Raw genomic sequence first — 22,517 nt, 5'->3', positions numbered from 1 at the left:
AAGCTGAGGTTGGATTGTATGGAATATCTTCTCCTGAACTTGAGGCTGTGCGCTTCAGGGATGGTGGAGGGGAGGGATGAAATATGATGTCATCATGGACATGTGAGTTTGTCATGTGATCGTGTTTGGGTCGCGTTCGAGTCTGTCTCACGCGACACGCGTCGTGTCATGGTTTGACCCAGTTAAAACACCGAGTATTCTTCTTGCTTGGTGGGACCTGCGCTTGCCGCCAATGCCAACACAAACAATACGGCTTCATCTCGAGTTTTTTCCATCGACCCAAACGACCTTTGTCCCGATTGCCACATGCTGCCATCAAATTAGAAATGTGAAGGATTCATCTCTCACTACCTTCACCATGCCGTCGGCACCCTTCGCAGTTTCATCGCAGGCAAGCAAGAAGCTGAAGTCCTTCAAATCTAGTGAGAAGCTAGTTGGAGCGGAGGAAGACAAAGAAAATCAACAGCTGGAAGGGAAGAGTCCAACTAGTGAGGATGTCTCTCTCTCGCGGCCAATTCTCTCAGAAGCCAGTTTTCCTCATACTCCAGCCGTCCGAATACCCATAGAAGACCTGATTGCGAACACAGAAGATGCTTTCAACTGCACTCCTCCAAGTACAACCCCCAAAGACCATGTTACCTGGCAAACGTATCCAGATAGTTCAGATGCGTCTGGCACAGCAAGAAGTACACAGAGAAGCAGAAAGCGTGCTCGCAGCTCGTCCCCGGCGTCATCTCAATTGGGAGCCTCAGAACATTCTCCAGCCCCCAGGGATCCCATGAATCTAGACTCACTGAACAAATCGTTGCGTACGCCAAACAACGACCCCACGCAAGACCTCTGGAATCGCTACTCTGCCGCCAATGCTATTACAACCGTACAAGCCGAACCAACATTACCACAATACGCCCACTTATTGCCTTCCTCTCCGCAGACTCCAAGCACCACCGGCAAAGACAGTGGTCTGCGCCGAACTCATAGCTGTGGAGTTGAATGGCCTACTTCAAAGGCTAAAAAGAGGAAATTTGAAGCAACCGACTCACACGGACGTACAAAGGAGTTTTTCGCTGCTTCACGAAAGGACATCTTAGGGCGAGATTTGTCTAACAATACCCGTGTCGGCCTTCTGCTAGATAAGATCCAACGAAGTCTTATCAAAAAACCAGCAGCAGAGCACAGTCCGTCAAGTTCATCTCCCTTGCCTGATCGTCGATCTCAAACTCTACACTCTCCTACGAGACCACAAAGCCGAGCTCGACCACGAACAGCTCGTGCTCCCAGTGCAGCTGTTGATGCGCAGCGAGAATCGCTAGAGAGAATCGATGCACAACCCGATGAGAGCTTTTCTTCAGAGTTTAGCGATGACGGTCTTGATATAGAGGCGTTTGAGAGCGTTGAGTTCGCCATAGCTCAACAGTCGGAACAACAAGAGACAAGCCAGACCAAGGCGGGTGAAGGGATGGCGGATCCTCCGAGTGCGAGCAACCATCACGCTCCAACGACCAATGCAACATGTGCCTCCCAAGGAATAAGACCTGGCGGTCAACACGAACCAGGGGCTCTATCGGGAGCGCCGCCCACGCATGTTCAACGATGTGTTGCGCCAAAAGAAGATGAATTTGATGATGAATTTGATGACGATGAGGAATTAATGAATGGTATACTTGATCTGGCGGCGAAATATGAGTCCCAACAACAACCTACTACGAATGTGGAAAGTGTCACTTTGGACCACAGTTCATGCCAAAAAAGACCTGAAAGAGAACCCCTAGGACGTTTGGAAAGCCTTGACGAGTTTGAGAATGCCTTTGACGATGACGATGAATTATGGGACAATATTGCAGAAGCCACGCCTGCTGGCGAATCATCAAATGCAGGCTTAACGAAACATGTACGTTTTGCATAGCAATTTGCTCGGTCATAATGCTGATAGACTATATGGGACTCAATTGATAATCGAGCCATCAAACGTTATCTTATTGTCGACGTCTTCGAGTCCCACTATGAATACAAAGTCGGTCATACCCGCCCAGAAAAAGTGTGCTACTCTAGTCCATTTGCTCTCGTCCGCGGCTAATGTTTGGATAGATGCTGTCCGTCAAGGATGAAAAGACCGGAATGCGATACATCATATCATTACGCGATTCCTGGTATGACACTCGATGCACTAAAGGATCATACGTCCATGTTGTCGGCAAATTTGATCGTACGGGTCAATGCGTTATCAATGACGCAGACAATATGATCATCATCCATCCTGATCATTTAATATCTTCAACTGTGGTTGGCGACGCATTCACGTGTATGCGCCGCGCTGTCCTTCAGGACCGAGTCAAGGCAACAAGTGCAGCGACCACCCCCCAGGTTTATGGCTATATTCTCCACGAAGTCTTCGGCCAGGCCCTGTCGCTCAACAAGTGGGACCCTTCATCACTGAGAGATATCATCGACAGGATTCTTCCCTCCTTTCTTGAATCGCTATACGAGATCGGTGTACGCACTCAAGACGCCACAGAATATCTTCTAAGCAAGACTCCAGAGATGATGGCCTGGGCCAGCGTTTTTGTTAGTGATGACTTTACTGGTGATTCCGTGATCCGTGATCGAAATGGTGTGCTTGTTCCAACCAACATCAATAAGGTTCTAGAACTTGAAGAGCATATCTGGTCTCCTATGTATGGCCTCAAAGGGAATATCGATGCTACCGTCCAGGCTCAAATGAAATTACCAAATGAAGCAGACAGCAGAACATTGGTCGTCCCCTTGGAGTTAAAGACGGGCAAGAGAGACAACGTAGAGCAGCATCGCGTGCAGACTGCTCTGTATACACTCCTTCTTACTGATCGATATGACATCAATGTCGCCTCTGGTGTTCTCTACTACATGGAGACGTCAAAGACTTTCCGTGTGGAAGGTATAAGGAATGAAATTCGCCACATGGTAATTGAACGCAACGAATTGGCTTGTTATGTCCACGACAAGCTCGCTCTCCCACCGATGATCAAGAAAGAGCATATGTGCAAGAGCTGTTATTCCAAGGCAGCATGTTTCACTTACCACAAACTGTCAGAGAATGGTGATGGCGAGACCAGTGGGCTTGGAGAGAAGTTCAACGAAAGCACCGGTCATCTTTTGCCAGCACACCAGGTATTTTTCAAGAAGTGGGACGATCTGCTGACGAAAGAAGAACGAGACACCATGAAGTTTCGTCGTGAATTGTGGACAATGTTAAGCTCGGAACGGGAAGCAGTCGGTCGTTGCTTTTCGGAAGTTGTTATTCTACCCGGCTCTATTATCGAGAACAGGGAGAACGCAAAGATCAATAGGTTCGAGTACACCTTCGTCAAACACAAACCTAAAGCCGGGTTTTCCTTCACGGAGTCTCAGATCACCATAGGGGAACCAATTGTCATATCTGATGAAAAGGGGCATTTCAACTTTGCAGCGGGCTATGTTACTAATGTACGTCCAAATAGAGTGGTCGTCTCTGTTGATCGAAGATTACAATATCGCCGTCGAAAGAAGGTAGATTTTGATCCATCGACTAATCAGGTTTTTTCGGGTACCTTGGGTGCAGACTACTCTCCGTCTTCTTTCTCAATCGATACAGAAAGCCCGACTCTTTACCGGATTGACAAGGATGAATTTGCCAATGGGATGGCAACAGCACGAAATAACATCATTCGTATCATGGAGAAAGACCTGTGGCAAGCCAGGGAGCTTAGGCAATTAATTGTCGAAAACAAAGCCCCAGAATTCAAAATCTCACCCACAGCTTACACCCTAACAGGCCCAGCTTCCCAACAAAGCCTTAATACCGACCAACGGAAGGCAATTGAGAAGGTCATGAGCGCAAAGGACTATGCCTTGGTATTGGGAATGCCTGGCACCGGGAAAACAACAACCATTGCTCATATCATCCGAGCACTTGTATCACAAGGCAAATCAGTCTTGCTTGCTTCTTACACGCATACAGCGGTAGACAATATCCTCTTGAAGATCAAGAACGATAAGATCCCTACTTTCCGCATTGGGGCCATCAATAAGGTCCACCCGGACATTCAATCATTTGCAGATGTGTCGGGGATCCCAAAACGATCTCTTGAAGATCTACATGCCTCATGGCAAGGAAGCCAAGTGGTTGCTACAACCTGTCTTGGTGTGAACCACGGTATTTTCAATGCTCGAACATTCGATTATTGCATAGTGGACGAAGCCTCTCAAATCACATTACCTGTTTGTCTGGGTCCGATCCGAATGGCTAGAACCTTCATTCTTGTTGGTGACCATTATCAGCTACCACCCCTTGTTCAAAATAAGGAAGCACAAGAGGGTGGTCTGGATGTCAGTCTATTCAAGTTGCTGTCAGATGCCCAACCGGATTCTGTCGTGAATCTGGAGCATCAATATCGTATGGCAGAAGACATCATGTTGCTCTCGAAGGAACTTGTCTACTCCGGGCGAATTAAGTGCGGGAACGAAGCTGTGGCCAAGCGATCATTGGAAATACCGGATCTGGATGGTGGACTTGCTATGCATCATATTACTGCATCGTCTTTACCCAGGTCCTCAAGCTCTACAAACGTTTGTGTCTCTGGTTCCACATGCTGGCTTCGAAAGTCACTGGCTCCGGATGCTCGTTGCCTCTTCTTGGACACTGACAGCATTACCTTCCTCGGAGCTAAGCTTGAAACTGCTGCTGGTCCTCGAATCACCAATTCCACGGAATCAGCACTGACAACTCAACTCGTCACAGCATTGATACATTCCGGCGTTGCACCACGAAACATCGGTGTTATCACATTTTATCGATCGCAGCTTGCCCTCCTTAGGAGTGATATCAAGGCAAGTGCTGGAAGCAGTGCTGCAAGCGAAGTCGAAATGCATACAGCAGACAAATATCAGGGCAGGGACAAAGAGGTCGTGATCTTGAGCTGTGTCCGGAGCAATGAGAACAATCATGTTGGGGATCTTCTGAAGGATTGGAGACGAGTCAATGTTGCAGTGACACGAGCTCGTAGTAAGCTTCTCGTCATTGGGAGCAAGTCCACTCTCGCAGGGAGTGGAGTCCCCATATTGCAAGGTTTGACTAAAATCATGGGTGAGAAAGGATGGATACTAGATCTTCCTACGGGCGTGATTGAATCACATTCCTTCGAGGGAGTAACACAAGCAACTGGAGCTACTCAATTGAGCCTGGCAGGGCATGGTGAGAAACCCCGGCCTACTCTTGAAGCACGAGGAACACGGCATTCGCAGGGAAGAAACAGACCACTGCAAGCAACAAGTGGTAATACTACTCAGAGCCTAAATAAGAGATCACCCGAGGACCCACGAAATGGCTCTGTCCGGAAACCGAACGTAATTGCTCGAGGAAACAAGATTAGGAATGTGCAGAAACTGCTGCGGCATGACTCAGTCATGAGGGACGTACTAAACGAGCTCGACCTGGGTATCGACGAGAACACGCCGCATGCAACAAATGGGAAGGAGAAGGTGGAATCCGAAATTGAACTGGATGGGGGTTTTGAACCTGCGGACTTTGGCGTGTTCTGAGTGGCGCTATTTTGACGATTGACGGTATGTTGAGCAAACCACACACGGTTTACTATGTGTGTTTGGATATGACTCTGTCCTTACGCACCAGTTGTTTATCTCTATCACAAGGGTTGGACAAGAAATGGTTTATAGGATAAGGCTTTCTACAAATTACTCTTGAAGTAAGCTATAATTGAGACCGGTGGTACGACTATTCTGGCCAACCTTCTGCCACGTCTTAGGCAAACGACGTACCTTGGTAAGAAGCCTTTCTTTTCATCGAGGTACAACTGCGACAGTGTCCAATAAAATAAGACCCTGAGTGCGATATTGCAGATCCATAGGTAGTGGAAGGAGTTCTAAAATGTATGATGTTATGCGTTATTATGAGAAGGCTGAATAGAATACTTTCGTCTGACGGAAGAGAAGCCCCGCTATGTGTCACGTGATGATAGCTTAAGGCAAGTACAGACAACAAATAAATTTGGGCGTCAGACAATCTCGTTTTAATTCTGGATCAAAGATGGAGAACGATTGCCGATCGCAACTCCACTTGAAGTCTTGTAGCTGTTCAGCTGCAACCTTGATGGCTGCAGTCCTGCTCGTTTTCTCCCACACACTGCTATGTGTGCTTTGAGCTGATGACTGTCACCTTCTTCCCATTATCACCCTAGAAAATGGCAAGTGCCCTTGCCATGCTCACCGCTGGTGTAGGCGCTGCCGCCGAGATCCCTCTAACCACCCGAGAGGCACTGTCGGGCATCTTTGGCTCGATCTCGCTCGCCTGTTGGATATTCCTTCTCGTGCCCCAATTACTCGAAAATTACCGCAACTCCTCCGCCGAAGCCATCAGTCTCGCGTTCATCTTCGTCTGGTTCATTGGTGACATCGCGAACCTTGCCGGCGCGCTCTGGGCAGGACTGGTGCCCGTTGTGGTTGCAATTGGAGTGTATTTCTGTATCGCAGATGGTGTCCTAATCAGCCAATGTCTGTACTACGGAATCAAAAATAAGAGGAAGGAAGGAAAAGCATTGTTGAACACAGCGGCGTCTTCGTCTAGCGCAGACGCTCAACAGCCAGCACGGGAGAATGATGAGGAAGAGCCTCTACTCAAACGCACCCGGACGAACAGCATCACAATTCCAGGCTCGGCCGATAACAGACGACGAAGTAGTGCAAGTGCCAGGCGGAGGAGAAGCAGTGCTGCTCGTCAAGATGATCAACTCGCGCAGATTTTTGAGGAGAGCGACGATCGAGGTGGTAGACTTTGGTTCAAAAATGCAATGAGTGTTATCGCCATTGGCGTGGTTGGTGCCGCAGGCTGGGCGATTGCGTATGAATCAGGTGCTTGGAAACCCACCGCCACTTCTACTGGCACGGATGGAGAGAAGATGGCGACAGGAGCCCAGATTTTGGGTTATCTCAGCGCCGTCGCCTATCTCGGAGCGAGGATTCCTCAGATTATTAAGAATGCGACGGACAAGAGCTGCGAAGGTATGAATCTCGTTTTGACTGCCTGGGCGTTCTCGACTGACATGGAGTGCAGGCCTTTCACTTCTCTTCTTCATTTTGTCTCTTCTGGGCAACCTCACTTATGGCGCCGGAATTCTGTGCCATTCAACAGAATCAGGCTATGTTTTGAAGAATCTGCCTTGGCTGATTGGCAGCCTAGGAACGATGGTTGAGGATGTGACCATTTTCGCTCAATTCCACATGTACAGAGTTCCAGATCAGTCGACATCGGATGAAGCGGTCACCTGAGTTTGGGAGGCTCGGAATGTATGATTATGGGAGATATAGGTCATTGTGAATAGCTCTTTGGTCACATGTCTTGGGGAGGCTTGAGAAGCCTGCTATCTCAACAGTCGCAAACGAAATTGAAGGCACGATTCGAATGGGATGGCAACACGGCACATCAAGCATGCGGTTACCTAATTGTACCTACAAAAGCCGCTTTTGTATACTTAATGGATAGGTTAGTTTGCTTTGGCTAAATTTAATTGACCTACGGTATGCTTCGCTATTGTCTTGAGGGAGACTCCGGGCTTCAACTTAGATGATCCACATCGTATCGAGATCGAGGGTGAAGGGACTAGGAGCCAATGTATGAACCCGAAGTACCTCATGTATAGGAGACGTCCACGAGATGTCCAGGTGAACATTATCAACATTGAAGAAATTCTAGGCCAAAAAACATAGTAGGGTACCCCTGTGTCCAGCATGTGTAGCAGCCCCCAGGAGCCTAGCACACATGACCGCAGAAATCTCATTCTTGAAGACTGGGACTGAGACTTTCTTGGAACATACCGTACCAGAAGGTATCATTGGTCTTTCTACAGTCCTGACTCTTACTTAAGTTGCAGCAAAAGCGCTGCAGCTCAGCCACTGTATGGTGTCAAAAGTCCCTTGGCCATGTCCACAACTACTCAAAATGGCAGGACACGGCGCGACTCTGCCCTAACGCCAGTAGCACAAGGGGCTGATGTTCCCCAGTGTATCTGATTGGACCCCTGGGGAGTCTGTATACGCTAATATGGATGGTGTGCGTTGATAGGATATGTGCTGAAAACTCTCAAGGCGGCCCAGGCTTGCGGTGCCAGATCTGCCCTGGTCCTGGCATTCATGATCGCAATACCATGTATGTGAGTTCGTCCGGGATTTGACAGAGGGCGTTCACTTGGCTTCTCTCATGCTTCACCTTGCGTCCACCTCAACACTTGTTCGTGCAGCAATTCTCCTCCTATCCTTCGAGACTTGAGGTCACTGACATGGAAAATACGCCAGGATAGCGGGACAAGTGCAAACACTCCCACTGAGCGTGCTGTTCTCATCGATAGTCCTGCTTCCTCTACTTCCTCTCACCTGAACACATCAAGACGTATCAACGCCACTAGAGTGAATAAGCAGAGGTATTAAGAGTGGGCTAAGCCTCGCAGGGCCGATGGCTGACGGTGTTTAAAAAGTCAAAACACGCTCTGGCTGTTGACCCACCTTTCAGACGACAAGCAGATCAGATCAGCATATGTTGCAGCATTTGCTTGCCCATCGGTTCATGGCAATCACTACCCTGGCACCTGAATATCATGTCTCCAATCGTTGGCAAGATGTAAAAGTACTGCCCGCCATATGGACGAACACGAGATCTCGTGGTAATAGATCTTGTTCCTGGATTCAGACTCGACGCCGTAGGGAGTCTCGGCCTCGCTTCGTATAGCAGTCTTTTTGACACGGCATCGACATTTCAACGCGCATTGCGCCAACCATGGCCAAAACCAGTCGTTGCAGCCCACACGGTAAGTGTTGGGGCAGTGGGCGAATGAAAGGAGGAACCACAGAAGTTTGCCTTGAACTGTCTCTACTTTCACGTCCCGGTCCCGGCCTCGGCCTCAAGATCCAAAAACCCAAGCAGATAGCGGGAGCCTATCGAAGCTAAAAGGTTTCCATAAGCGAATAAGGTCCAGAATGTCGGGAGCTGAGGTTCGTATCCAAACAGTGCCAAGGCCGGCGGAGGGAGATTGAGATCGCAGGAATACGAGGCGGAATCCCAACCACGCGAATCAAGCAACCCAGCTTAACTCCGAGTTTATGGGAAAGCTTCTTTGCTGTATTTCTGCAAGCCGAATTGTCTGTTATCGCTACCGAAGATAGGACAGGGGAGTGGGAATTCTAGATCGGACCCAAGCACCATGCGCCTGGCCAGTGGCCCGTGGTCCCTTCAAGCGGGCTGGGTGCCATGTCAAGCCCTCCGCAATAGATGCCGCCTCCTCAGCGACAATTTGGGGGAAATACGCCTTGTGTGAATAATCCAAGAGAAGGGGAGGTGGTATGGCTAGGTTAAAGGGCGTATATTAACCTGCTTCAGTTTCCGAAGCATGCATGCTCTTCTTCAAATCAGGACACATTTGTCAGCATTTGTTATACATCTCCTTCTTGAAGAGCCAATCTTGATAGACACATTCATTTAGATTCTGGGATATGGCATTCCCAAAGAGTAGATCCATCCTTGCCCTAGCGGGTGTTTTGACCACGGTGGTGGCCCAAGAGGGATGTGGAAGTAAGGGCAACAACGGAAGGACTGCTTCTCCGAACCGTTCTGACTATTCTCCATAGGTTCGTTCGTTGCTTTCGGATACGCGGGGCAAAACTTCTGGAACTGCGATCCATGGATCGAATCCGCCATGGAGCCATACCTCGCATGGTACAACGGTACCACCAGCATCACGCACGGCGGCGGAGACTGCAACGACACGACAGTGTTCAAGACGATGAAAAACGCTTTCGCCATCGGCGGCGTCACCGTTCCGGGGAATGACAGCCTCACGCGTGTTGCGTACGACAAAAACCCTTACTACATCTGGTTCCCTAGCGCCAGTGGTGCAGACATCGCTATCGAGGTCCAATCCAGCTCCGACAGGTGGTACACCGAGCTGCAGCATTGGGAGCTAGGTGCAACTAAGAGTGGTGATGGATATGACCTGACCGGCACGTTCATTGGCGAGGTTCCCTCCAGCAACTACTTCTACTGGCCTGGAACAGATTGCCGCGAAGGAGGTGATATCTGGCCAAACTCGGGCTACAAGGAGGGTGACGAGTGGGGCTGGACTCTTTCTGGTCATGTCTCGCCCGAGGCAGCGGAGATTGAGATCTTGTATACGCTCCTTGAGAGTGATGGTGAGTCAATCCTGCCCCCTCCTTTTCTTGTCTGCATTTTCGAGAAGCGTGTTCTACATGAGCTGGCAGACTTTGTATCGCCTTTGACAAGGAATACTGACATCGCACCTCAACTCCAGGCCTCACAACAACTACCTCAGTGAAATACACCGGCGCCGCAGGGGCGGACGGCGGCCCACGCCTCTCCACCACCGGCGAATTTCCTACCAGCGATGCCGTATACAAGGCTCCAGAGGACCCATCAGACCCAAGTCCTCCCCCCCCAGGAGCTAGTGGCAGCTCTTCATCTGGTGATTCATCAGCAACAGCAACCGCAACAGGCTCCGGAAGCAGCTCGTCGTCGACCAGCACCAACGGCTCTTCAGGCAGCTCTTCTACAAACAACGCTGCAGGAATTACTGCTGTAGACAAGAGCGCGAGCTTTTTGGGAGTATTGGCATTACTTGCAGGTGTTGCTTTTCTAGTTTAAACTTTTGGAGGCAGTTTTTGCTGCGGCTCTAGTCGTGCTTCGCCTGCTGTAAAATGGGGTTGAGAAGTCGGATTGGCAAGCAGGGCCGTGAAGCGGAAGACGACGACTACCGTGAAGAGAAATCCGTGTTGTAACGTTAAAGCATGGCGTAAAATCAAGTTCGGAAAGTTCGGAAACTTGCTGCAGAGCGCGATCAGTGGGGAGTACGAAGATGAGCGAAGGGGAGTCAATTGGTATTCAACCAAGGCGTTGTTGCAGGACGCCGCACGGCTGGTCATACATCAGCCCGCCCACTACTCACTATTTTAGCATATCAAAAGCTAGTTGGCTAGCTCGTTCATCGCGCCAGATGTTCCCCAAAGCCGAGGACCTGCCAATCTCCGTTTCCCCTTGAGATGATCAATGGATACATCGGCTTCCCCCACATATACATTCCAAAATAGGTTATACGGAGTGATACCAGGAGTCGTCTATGCGTATTACTTGCCTGTCAATGTGGAAATCTTTTGTATCGACAGCCAACTGTAATTTGTAGGTCCTGGCTCTTGATCTCTTGAACGACAGGGGAGATCACGTGCCTCTCAGCCTCGCCTGGTTACCCCTTTTCTCCCCAGCCGGGCCACACTCATGTTGAACCCAGTTCTCCACACAATTTGAGCAACCCCAGCAATCTTTCTCACGTGTTTGCAATAGACATAAACCGGCATAGCATGGCATCTAAGAAAAATGAGATCCAGGCCCAATTCTTTGATCGGATCCAAAAGTAAGACCTTCCTTATGATGGAGCACCTTGTTGACCGTGGACAGCTCACGTGAATTTTCTGCAAAGCACTTTTATGCGAGGCTGAAAGCTTTCCACAAGAACAAAGCTGGCATGATAGAGGACTCTAAGAAAACACCAGCTAGCAAATTGCCGATCCCTATCCTCCTTTGCTGTAGCTGGCCAAGACATCGGCGGCTCTCTCGGTACTACTGTTCACAGCTCGGGGAGCATCCGAACTTAGTCCGAGTCCGACAAGGCTGAGTGTGGAGATGGAGAAATCACTCCACTACTAACATGGGTTGCATAGAATGACAGCTATTTGGAGACGCCGTCAATATTCTAGGACATATGTTTGGATTTATGTTCTTGATCGCGGAAGCCTTGGCATCAATGCATTGCGTTGCATCCTCGAGCTGGCTCTGCCACTACCGTGTCTCCATCCTTGCCCAAAACTAGGCTTCCAAGCAATCATTCAATTGTCGTTCTTTCAGTCCTATCTGTTGCAAACTAACGGCACAATTTTCTTATTTCTAGGGAACTTGACGATTAGGTGAGTGAGAACTCCCAGAAAAATGTCTGGGAAAACATCATCGGAAGCGTCGTAAGCTAGAACAGAAGGGTTTTATTCATCATGGTAGAGGGGAAGCAAGACGAGGTTTGATTAGTCTCACGGTCGGGCCGAACTTGCATGTCCCATTCCGAAGCGACGAAGTCCTCAAATGAACCTAGACATCAACATCAACATCAGCATCATACGTCGAATTCTATGCGCGCATTCGTCCGAGAAAAGGTGATATTCTGCTGACAAATCTCATCGTACAACCAATTTGGTGATAGCCTCGAACATTGGATATGGACATGTTGAGGTGTCGTACATGGTGGCTTAATCAGCGACAATGGCGTTTGACGGACTTTAAGACCCTGAGCGGTTCGTGCCTCATCTGATACATAGCGTGTATACCCAATAAGCCCTCCGATATGCGCAGCCCACAAGCGGTTTCAACCTCTTTCGGACGAAAGTTGAGATTGCGGAAGGAAATCAGTCTCATAATAAGATGAACCTCTGAGCCTCGCTTATTTCTATGTCAGCAACTTCATCTTGGCCCTTTGACCGAGTTATCTTTACCGACTTAAGTCAGAATTCGAGACCCTGCGAACAGAATGCGTGTTTTCGTAACGGGGGGTGCTGGCTTGATTGGCCGTGTTCTCGTCAAAGAACTCCTTGACCATGGCCATCAAGTCCTTGGACTTTCTCGTAGCGCTGCCAACGCGGAGGCACTGACCAAGGCCGGGGCCGAAGTTCACCAAGGTGATTTGGAAGACCTCGAGAGCTTGAAAAGCGGTGCTCGTTCCACAGACGGCGTCATCCACCTAGCCTTCGTGCATGACTTCAGCGACTTTGCGAGATGCGTCAACATCGATAGGGCAGCCATTGGGGCTATGGGTGAAGCTATGACTGGGACAGGAAAACCTCTCATCATTGCTTCAGGGACATTGGCGATATGCAATGGGAAGCTGGCGACCGAAGATACGGACCCTGAACGCGACAACCCTATGGCGATTCGTTATTTATCGGCTGATTTGGTTTACCAACTTTCAAAGGAGAAGCAAGTACGAGGCTCAGTCGTCCGTCTAGCACCAGTTGTCCATGGGACTGGAGATTGGGGTTTTGTTCCAATGCTCATCGGCATAGCGCGGAAAATTGGCTATGCCCCATACATTGGTGATGGCTCAGAGCGATGGCCTGCTGTCCATAAAAAGGACGCAGCGGTGGTATTCCGCCTTGCGCTGGAAAAGGGCGCGTTTGGCTCGACTTACAATGCTGTTGCTGAACAAGCAATACCGACCAAGGACATAATGACGGCAATCGGCAAGCGTTTCCAGCTCGCAGTCAAAAGTATACCTCCCAATGAAGCGGCAGAAACGATGGGTATAATGGCACACCTCCTCGCATTGGACCAACCCACATCCAGCGAGAAGACACAAAAGGAGTTGGGCTGGAAGCCATCGCAAATCGAACTTCTGGCTGATATAGAAGCGAACTACTAAAGATATACGCAGTTCCAGCACGGTCAGCGATTAGGTGATTACCATAAGCGGGGTTGTCCCGTTCGAGCATAGGTCGACAAATTTGAGAATTAGTGGTGGTGCTGGTGGTGGTGCGGCTTATGGATGAGTCTTGTATGGCGAGTAATCAGTGTAGGACGGTAACTAAAATCACTCAACTTGTGCGTTCACATGCTTTCCTCCCGATGGAGGCCATTATTTCTCGCAGGACTCAAATCGAAGGACACCATAATGGGTCGTGCTAGACTGGACGCAAGTGACTCCTAGTCTCTGGAATCGACTGCACGTCATTTGTAGAGACTGGCGAGGTGGTGTTGCACCAACGCCGCTGTTGCTGCTACTGCTGCAAGGTGGTACGTGGTACGTCACTCGTTGATGATTATTAGCAGATCACGAGGAAGCGAGAGCAGGAGGAAGGCGTGAGTGGGTGGGTGTCTGCACCTTCTGAAACAAGGGTTCGTGCCAAGGCTGCCCTCTCAAGTGTCACCTTTCCAAGCGTCACAAGCCAGTGGCACCGGCCCATCAAATGGAAATTTCACTCGTCTCGCTTAAGCCTGGGGGTAGCCGGGGCTGTGTGGGTGCCGACGGGGGCTTGCTCATAGGCCATGACCGCCCAAGGGCCAACAGGCATGAACCACTGAAGTTAGACGGCCGGTTCCTGCTGCTCAGACCACTGCCGCGGCCACCCGAAGATCAGCCACTACTAAGATTTAGGTGGGAAGACCCGTAACTTCTAGGTGCCACTCCGCCTAGAAGGATACCACCGCCCACCTAAAACTTGGTCCTCGGCAGGGTGGCAGTCCAAAACCTGCCGATGCCACAGCATGTCGCCTGTCGCCTGTCACAGGAAAATCTCTTTGTTCTGTGCCTGGTTTCTTCTTCCACTTCCATAATTATTCCGTAGTTGGTCTCCTCCTCTCCTCCTCCTCCTCCTCGTCACGCTATTCCTGTCCACCTTCTTTGTCTTCTCTTGTCTCATCTCCTCTGTCGACTTCATTCTACTCATTCTGCTACACCCTTTTACCCAATCCATCTGTCTCTACTCTTTTCAATCGTTGCGGCTGGTGACGCTTTCGTTCGTTGCATCAACCCCTACCACCCGACAACGCTCGCTTGCACTGCCTTCAAACATTCGATCCACATCCACGCCTCCGTGCCGTACATACTGCAACTCCCGAGCGAGTCCAACCTTTTCCGCCTCCCAACAATCCACTCGAGTTTTTCCACATCCTTCTTCCTTTGACCATTTCCATCAGTAACATATCATAATTTCATCATGCACAAACTTCAGATCCTCTTCGCCGGCTTGCTCTTCGCATCCGCGGCATCCGCCGACCCTTTAGACGATGCAATTGCGCTCTTTAAACGACAGACCGTCAATTTGTCCACGGGTGGTACGAGCAGTGACACCAGCTCAGACACATCTACGCCGCCCACCTCTTCGCCAACACCTACTCCCTCGACTACCCCGAGTGTGGTGACCGAGTCGTCGACCATCACCACATCAATCACTCCATCCACTACAGTGATCGTCACAACATCCACCCGTACGCCAACCAATTCAGAAGGAAGTGTTACCACTACTGAGGTGGAAACATCTACCGTCGCCACAGAGACACGGACACCAGATTTGACTTTGATCACGACCAGTGCCACTCAAGAGGTCATCACGACATTTACTACCATTAGTGATGGAAGCACATATCAAGTCACAAGCACCGGCAGCAGTGTGGTACCAGTCACCACAAGTGTAGACCCAGCTTCTCTGACCGGCGGAGACGGCAATGGTGGTGGGTCTGGTGGCCTCAGCGAGACGTCCAAGAAGACCATCGGAGGAGTGGTTGGTGGTATTGGCGGTGCTCTATTGCTTGCTGGATTGGCCTACACTGCCTGGCGCATCTGGGGGAAGAAGAAGAATCTCCATGACGATGACCTCTACGATCCCAATCTCAATCAAGATAAGCTCAGTGCAACCACTGGTTCTGACAACACTCCCTTCCGGTCGACCCTTGATCAATATCATCAACCGGGTCCAGTCAACACAGCATCCAATTTTTAAGTCGAGCGACTGTTATCTTCCAGCCTCCAGGTCCGAGGTTGGCACACCCATCTCAGGTCCATAATTTGGATTTTAGAGCATTACGAACGCCATGATTGTGTACAGGCAAAATGTTGGTGCAAACTAGGCCTCTTCAACGAGTAGGACTCGTTTCTCCCATTTGCAGCATCAGCTCTTTGATGGAATCTTACAGATGCATCATCGTCAGAGACGCCATATTGCTGGAGCGTTATTGCATGAAGTGGAGACAAGATCGGTTATGGTAGTATAATACATAGTTCTTGCTACCCCGTCTCAGGCGTCCTGGGTTTTGATAATTGCGAGCATTTCCCAACCCAAATTTTTCTGTACCTGCATGAGAACGGCCCGAATCCTCCTTCAATTGTCCAACCCGACAAAGCCGATTGTCCCTAAGACACGTGCTCACAATTCTGTTCCTGGATAATCGCATTCTTCTCAGGCATCTGACTCTGCATCTGGTCATAATTGCGTATGCTCGTACCCACGTTGAAAGCCACCGACTCCACCTACATCATAACAATAGACACTCATCGCATCGCGAGACAGCTGTAGCTATGCCTAAAGTTAGCGCGTGAGGCCGCGTACCCCCATGGCGGTAGCACGTGATATGCCAAGACAACTATTTAATGAGCGGAAGAGGACTAGTGAATTATGGACGCGGCAAGCCATTTTCGCGACTTCATCCGCGTCCCGCGTCCTCCAGGTCGAGTTCCATTACATGACACCCATTCTGGCGCACAAACGACATACCTGTGCTCGTCCCTTCATGCTTGCACGACAGTGTTCCAACTCGAGGTCTAAAAGAAGTCCTGCTTAACGTCTGTGATACTGAGCAATGTTCTCGCTGTCGCCGCCCCAACCCAGCCTTTTCTTCGCCGCCAATCGTCCTCGTTTCTCCTCCTACACGCCACAGACACCCTCACCATTGCGCACCTCAAGGAATGCAAACTTAATGTCACATTCGGGACAGAGAAATGGCACATCAACACAGGCACCTCTGTTGAACTCATCACCACTAGCCAGCAAATTTGGAGGTGTGGAGACCAAGGAAAACCAGAATAGCACCGAGCCTGCAATCGAGCCCAACCTTTTGCAGACTCCAGCCGCCAAACCCAGAGATGTCAATTGGAACACGTCTCAACTGGTCACTCCGCCTGACTCTTCCTCGAATTCTCAAGTTCAACCTCAACCAGGTCTTGATCAGCAATCGGCTCTGACATCTCCTTCGTTCACTTTTGCCTTCGACGCACAAACCTCGACATCTGCAAACAAACCCCTATCACAGTGGGAATCTCGTGCCCGCAGTGCTAGCCCCGCAGCTAGCCTTGCCCGTCATGCTGCTGATGGCAGGGAGAAGAATAAATCGCAATTCTTAGACAGGATCAGACGGCGACGAGACGACAGCCGTGCGGACAACACGGGCGACCAGGTTCTGAGAATGGACTTTGTCAAAGAGCGGAGGCTGTGGGAGCATGAGATGCAGAGACGAGCACTCTTGGAGCAATCTGTCGACCCGGAAATAGACGTCGATCTCGAAATTGATGCTGAGATGATGCAGGACTCAGCGGATCAAGCTCAGATGTCACCTCCTCAGGACCACGACATTGACCAAACTGAGTTGGCATCGAACCTCAGGGAGTTGCAATCAAGGAATAACAGCCAAGAGTTTCTTGCCGATGATATCGATGGAGACGAGTACGACGCGCTCTTCATGGAGATCTTGTGTCAGGATCAAACCCATTCTTTTGATCACGGACCATCTCAAGTTCAGAATGCTCACCCTACACCAAATCAATCCCAACAGCGACACGCCCAGGGTTGTACTCGAGACCACCAACAGCCGTTTGATTCCAGAATGGATTTGTCATGATCGTTGCCCATGCACGCTGGATTCACTGTGAAGGAAAAGAGCCGTACTAGTCAATGGAAGTGTATATCTCGCAGTGTTGCTGAACCAGTGTCGGAGCCTCGCGCTAGAAAACCTAGTATTAATCGAAATCAAAATCAAAATGAGCAGATGCTGCTTTACCAGCGGTCTCTATGATCTACCAATGATTGCTGAATCGTCCCACGCTTCATGTTTCATGTTTCAATCTTGGAATCATTGCTCGGGCTTCTTGTATTGATCTGTTTCGTCAAGCCACGTCGACATCTATAGAAGCTATGTGAGGAGGAAAGTCGAAGCAAGGGAGCAAAAGTCCAGACGTGAACTCTGGCAGCCCATGCCACGGCGCGTATACAATTCTATAACTGGCCTACATATCATTGTGTCGGACAGCCATCCTCCATGCCGTCCGGCCCATCGCCCAAGCCGAGCCCCGGCATGCCCATTCCGGGGAAGGGATTCGCAACGAGATCCTCCGGCGGCGCACCCTCGCCCTGCATCTGCTGCATTTTCTCCCAGATGAACTCGCGGCACTGCGGGTTGTCATCGCTGTAGCCTTTCTCCTCGAACTTGGCCACGATCTCGTCCACGATGACGCGCTGCCGCGTGAAGCGCTCGTACTCCGCCGGTGCCAGCTTCGATGCCGGCGGTTTGTTCTCGTCCAGCCACGTCGGGTATTTGGTCGACAGCTCTTTCATCGGCTCGTACAGCATTTCTTTGTTCGTCAACTGCTCCATCATCCCCAGGAACATCTTCGACAGGTCGCCCTCAGATCCGGCGCTACCGCCTGCGCCGCCGCCACCTTCCGAGTCTAGGGCGCGAAGCATTTCGGCGAGCATGTCTTCCTCCGATTTGGCGGCGGATTTCTGCGTGGCGCCTGATGCGGCGGCTGAGGAGGATTCCATTCGCGCCATTGTCTTGCGGATCGTGTCTTCGAACGAGTCGGCCGGTTTAGCCTGTGATTTGGCTTTGGATTTCGAGCCGGACTTGGGTTTGGAGCTTGATGGCTGTGTTGAGGATGTCTCATCGTTCGCCCGCGACTTCTCGGGGCTTCTTGACTTCGACTGCGACTCTCGACGGTCGCGCTCCTGCTCGGCAACGTCGACCACCTTGTTCCCGGCGTCCTCACCCAGGATGGCCTTGAGCATGTCCTCCGGCTGAACGCCTTGAGCTTCCATCCTCTGTGTAAACTCTTCTAGCTCCTGGCCCATCTTAGCAATGTCTTCGGGTGAGGCAGCCGACGCGGCGGGGTCCATGGAAAATTTCGACATGACACTCGACATCTCAGCCGTTAGCCGTTCGAGGAACTCATCTTCGGACTCGTTGGGCTTGGGGCCTGGTGGGATGGGAATGTCTGGAGGAAGCGCTGGAGCCGCGGTGGCAGCGGTGGTTTCTGTCGTTGGCCTGCCGGGTCCAGATGATGAGGGTATGGGCTCCTGGGGAGATTTGGTCGCGGCAGCCATTGGTTGCGAGGAGGTCGCGGCGGAGAATTGGTCGAGCACATCTGTTCAGTCATAAATATTGCGACCGGCACCATGTGAAATGATCATCCTCAGAATGGTGCTTACCGTCAAGGTCATCAAAGTCTGGATCAGAGTCGTCCTCAACGGCCACGTCAGGCGGCTTGGATTCTGTTGGCTTTGTCGGTTCAGCCATAATTGAGGTGTTCAAAGGAGGTTCTTCTTGTCCCGAAGGACAGTTCTTGTGCTGGACCTTGGTCTTGAGCTCTATGCAAGTCTAGTTGGTAAGGCCTTCGACTTTGGGTAGGGAGTACGGAGTACAGTGGGTGACAAATTGCAAGATGTTTGCCAGGATTGAAATCGCTGATGACGAGGTTGCGGGGTAATGTTGTTCACGAATCCCTGAGTGGCAGGCTTAGGGAATCTGAAATACTATGAATAGGGAATTGAATTCAGTGTTTCCCCTGAGCTCGGAAGAACATGCGTTTTAACACCCTCCCAAAGGCTGGGATACTCGTTAGGTTCGCCGAGTAGTTGACTAAGGTTGAAATCGGAATCACCATCTAGTTCATGGTCTCTGTGGTGGACACTACCAGGGAGCGAACCGAGGCATTGTGCGAAGTGGCCGTGGTTTAAGATTAGCAACAAAACCAAATAGAGTAGATACGGGATAAGGATATTTCGTCATGAGCCGCTTGCGTCCTCATTGAGGCTAGTGTCGTGCTCTGGCTTGCTATACCCATTTTGGCAATATATTATTTCTCCCTTTTCAACTTTTCTTCGGCCTATTGATCAGGACAGCTATCATTTGGAATAAGCTTATCGTGAAAGGAAGGGCAAATGAGGCCGCCTCTCTCCTGGTTGCCGAGAAGGATAGCTGCCACTTGGTCGCGCAAATTGACCTCGACCCGCGTTCAACAACAGACGGTACGTTGGATATCCTCAATTGCGAACGAGAAACATTCCGCTCCCTTGCGAATTCTATTCTGTGGATCGGACACGTTCAGTACAGCGTCTCTCAAAGCTCTCCATGAGGAATCGAAGTCCGCGGACAGCATTATACTCTCTATCGATGTGGTCACCAGGAAGGACAAGTATATTGGCCGCGGCAACAAAATACTCAGCAAGACTCCCCTTGGGGATTTTGCTGAGAATCTAGAACTACCGGTCCATAAAATCGATACTTTCACTGGCTGGCAACCCCCAGTGTATGATTCAAGCTTCAACTCCGAGATCAATCTGATTGTTGCCGTGTCATTTGGGCTACTGATCCCAATGCGAATCATCAATGGCGCAACATATGGCGGACTAAATGTTCATCCGTCAATGTTACCAAATCTGCGAGGCGCGGCACCAATTCGCTGGGCAATTATGAATGGCCTCACACACACAGGTGTGTCTGTTCAGACGTTGCACCCTACCAAGTTTGACGGGGGCATTGTGCTCGCTCAAACACCGTATCCTGGATTGCAAATACCTGACAAGGATAATATCTCCCCTAATGATCTGACCAAGATTCTGGCACCAATGGGCTCGGAGCTGCTCATCGACGTAATCAGGAACAAGCTTTATGTTCCACCCTATGAGGCCGTGCCATCGACGCTCGACGAGTCAGGAATTATGCCGGCTCCAAAGTTTACAAGAATGACACAGGCCATCGATTTTCAAACCATGAGCAGAGACGCTATCCTCCGGCGAAATCGCGCAACTGGCCGGTCTAACCTCCTTGTGGGAGCTAAACCTTTGGGGAGCGTCGAAGAACTCACCATGAAAGTTGGGAAAACTTTACGACTGCCTACCGGACATGATGTGCCGTCGGAAATACAAGATGAATTGTTAACTATCCCAAAGGGCCTGCCATATGCATTGGCTGATGAAGAGATTGACTCGGGCATATTAACGAATCCCCTGATTGTCAATGTCACCCCAGACCAGCCCGGTAGACCTAGTCAGCTGGTAATTCCGGATATTACGATCCCTTCGAAGAGACAGGATAAGGCGGCCAGTGCTGCATTCCACGCAAACCTATTTCGACCTGATCCGGTGAAAATTGGTCCGTACCAGTTGTGGCTGTTTGGACACCCCCTTTCTTATCCAACCCTGTAAAATGAACTACGGCTACTTGATGACGAGGCCAGCATCTTGCAACGTAAGCGGGTGACTTTCATCATGCCTGGAATGTGACCTACCAACGACAATCTGTTGCCCTGTCTGTGAAGTGTTCTTTGCTGATGCGATAAATGCGTCGGCACAATCATCAAGATATGTCTAGTCTAATGTCAGAGCCGGAGTCTAGAACGCGAGGGATAACGCAAACCTCATGCTTCAGAGCTGTCATGTTGATGTTGGCTTTAATCCTGTCTTCGCCATATTTCTGTCCCTGAGCGGAGAATGTCAAACTCGTTGGTTCCACGTGGTTCACAGGCAAAGTGCTCACCCATTCTGTCAGCAGCAGACCTGGCAAGACGGCATTTAGTCGAATCTTTGGCCCTTGAGTAAAAGCCATGCATTTCATGAGATGGAGTCCGGCGGCTTTGGTGACAGCATATCCCATGCTGCTTCCACCAGTGGTGATGCCCTAGTACGATGCTTAGCATTGTCTGAGACAAGTGATCCATGGAACAAACAGCGACCGAGGAGGAGATGAGAAAGACACCGCCGTCAGGGTTGGCATTGAATATGGGAGCGGCTTCTTGAAGCAGTACCAAGTGGGACATGACATTGGTCGACCAGCACTGACATGGATCAGCATCTGAGAAGGTGAGAAGGGCTGGTGTGCTATTCAAACTTTATTCCACTCATCATGACTGAGATCGTTGATATCGCCAAAGGTTGCGAACCTTGTCCAGCCAGCATTGTTGATGATCACATCGAGGCCTCCAAGCAGCTCCACGGTGTCTTTGACTAGCTTCTGGGATTCTGCAATGACGCCAATGTCCTTCGGATTATGTTAGCACCTATTTGTATTAACAGTGGTCATGCAAGCAGGACTCACAGCTTGAAGAACATGAGCCTTGACTCCATAGTCAGTCTTGATCTTCTCAGCAACCTCGACTGCTCTCTCCTTGCTGGTCACATAATTGACCACGACGTTGGCGCCTTCTGCGGCAAATTTCTCGGCTATCAAGGCGCCGAGTCCTCTATATTCCAAGGTCAACTGCGGATGATCAATGATGATATGCGGTTCAAGAATTGTACCTCGAACCTCCTGTCACCAGCACATTACGGCCTTTGAGAGAGTATGGCATCTTGCTAAAGCTGGCTCCCCAAGCGATTTGACAATCTGGTGCTAGAGAAATGCACCTGCAATCTGAAGATAATGGTGAGGTTCTTGAGGAACTCGAGAAGTCGAGCAAATGGCATCGGCCAATTTGCGGGAAAGATTGAATGCCGGGCCCAGTGGGTGCCCAGTTGCCCACCAGTAATAGCCGCGGTAGTTGGTCATTTTCTATACCCAGTGTACAGCAAGGCAGTTGGAGATACTCCGTACTGTAATAATCAAGGCGCTCTTACCGATTTGGCGGAATAGCCCGCGAATCCATCATTGCGCCGTCCCCAGCCCCACATTGAACCCCTCGTCATAC

At 50.3% G+C, this 22,517-nt stretch overlaps 9 protein-coding genes across 9 annotated transcripts; 7 read left to right on the top strand and 2 right to left on the bottom strand.

The window, feature by feature from the left end:
• Positions 1-358: 358 nt before the first annotated feature.
• A1O9_10770 (DNA replication ATP-dependent helicase Dna2) lies at positions 359-5,556 on the top strand (the record flags this gene model as incomplete). The annotated part of the gene is made up of 3 exons (XM_013400458.1): positions 359-1,891; positions 1,934-2,038; positions 2,089-5,556. The coding sequence occupies 3 exons, from the start codon at positions 359-361 to the stop codon at positions 5,554-5,556; spliced, it is 5,106 nt and encodes a 1,701-aa protein (XP_013255912.1).
• A 659-nt stretch (positions 5,557-6,215) lies between these two features.
• Positions 6,216-7,299, top strand: A1O9_10769 (uncharacterized protein; the record flags this gene model as incomplete). The annotated part of the gene is made up of 2 exons (XM_013400457.1): positions 6,216-7,032; positions 7,085-7,299. The coding sequence occupies 2 exons, from the start codon at positions 6,216-6,218 to the stop codon at positions 7,297-7,299; spliced, it is 1,032 nt and encodes a 343-aa protein (XP_013255911.1).
• Positions 7,300-9,513: 2,214 nt separating this feature from the next.
• Positions 9,514-10,678, top strand: A1O9_10768 (uncharacterized protein; the record flags this gene model as incomplete). The annotated part of the gene is made up of 3 exons (XM_013400456.1): positions 9,514-9,592; positions 9,649-10,209; positions 10,329-10,678. 3 exons carry the CDS (start codon positions 9,514-9,516, stop codon positions 10,676-10,678), a joined length of 990 nt encoding a protein of 329 aa, XP_013255910.1.
• A 1,924-nt stretch (positions 10,679-12,602) lies between these two features.
• A1O9_10767 (uncharacterized protein) lies at positions 12,603-13,490 on the top strand (the record flags this gene model as incomplete). The annotated part of the gene is made up of 1 exon (XM_013400455.1): positions 12,603-13,490. The coding sequence occupies one exon, from the start codon at positions 12,603-12,605 to the stop codon at positions 13,488-13,490; it is 888 nt and encodes a 295-aa protein (XP_013255909.1).
• Positions 13,491-15,000: 1,510 nt separating this feature from the next.
• On the top strand, positions 15,001-15,567 carry A1O9_10766 (uncharacterized protein; the record flags this gene model as incomplete). The annotated part of the gene is made up of 1 exon (XM_013400454.1): positions 15,001-15,567. A coding segment is annotated over one exon (567 nt), but the record flags the coding sequence as incomplete, so codon positions are not given.
• An 856-nt stretch (positions 15,568-16,423) lies between these two features.
• On the top strand, positions 16,424-17,458 carry A1O9_10765 (uncharacterized protein; the record flags this gene model as incomplete). The annotated part of the gene is made up of 1 exon (XM_013400453.1): positions 16,424-17,458. The coding sequence occupies one exon, from the start codon at positions 16,424-16,426 to the stop codon at positions 17,456-17,458; it is 1,035 nt and encodes a 344-aa protein (XP_013255907.1).
• A 392-nt stretch (positions 17,459-17,850) lies between these two features.
• A1O9_10764 (uncharacterized protein) lies at positions 17,851-19,129 on the bottom strand (the record flags this gene model as incomplete). The annotated part of the gene is made up of 2 exons (XM_013400452.1): positions 17,851-18,977; positions 19,042-19,129. The coding sequence occupies 2 exons, from the start codon at positions 19,127-19,129 to the stop codon at positions 17,851-17,853; spliced, it is 1,215 nt and encodes a 404-aa protein (XP_013255906.1).
• Positions 19,130-19,773: 644 nt separating this feature from the next.
• A1O9_10763 (uncharacterized protein) lies at positions 19,774-21,039 on the top strand (the record flags this gene model as incomplete). Its single annotated transcript, XM_013400451.1, has 1 exon — positions 19,774-21,039. The coding sequence occupies one exon, from the start codon at positions 19,774-19,776 to the stop codon at positions 21,037-21,039; it is 1,266 nt and encodes a 421-aa protein (XP_013255905.1).
• Positions 21,040-21,051: 12 nt separating this feature from the next.
• On the bottom strand, positions 21,052-22,181 carry A1O9_10762 (alcohol dehydrogenase; the record flags this gene model as incomplete). The annotated part of the gene is made up of 7 exons (XM_013400450.1): positions 21,052-21,201; positions 21,251-21,313; positions 21,371-21,511; positions 21,561-21,668; positions 21,722-21,871; positions 21,929-22,073; positions 22,132-22,181. The coding sequence occupies 7 exons, from the start codon at positions 22,179-22,181 to the stop codon at positions 21,052-21,054; spliced, it is 807 nt and encodes a 268-aa protein (XP_013255904.1).
• Positions 22,182-22,517: the final 336 nt, after the last annotated feature.

Source organism: Exophiala aquamarina, assembly GCF_000709125.1.
Source record: "Exophiala aquamarina CBS 119918 chromosome Unknown aczIA-supercont1.14, whole genome shotgun sequence".
In the NCBI taxonomy this organism is placed as follows: domain Eukaryota; kingdom Fungi; phylum Ascomycota; class Eurotiomycetes; order Chaetothyriales; family Herpotrichiellaceae; genus Exophiala; species Exophiala aquamarina.
Note: the sequence above shows the minus strand (reverse complement) of the source record. Positions and strands in the feature narration are given on the sequence as shown.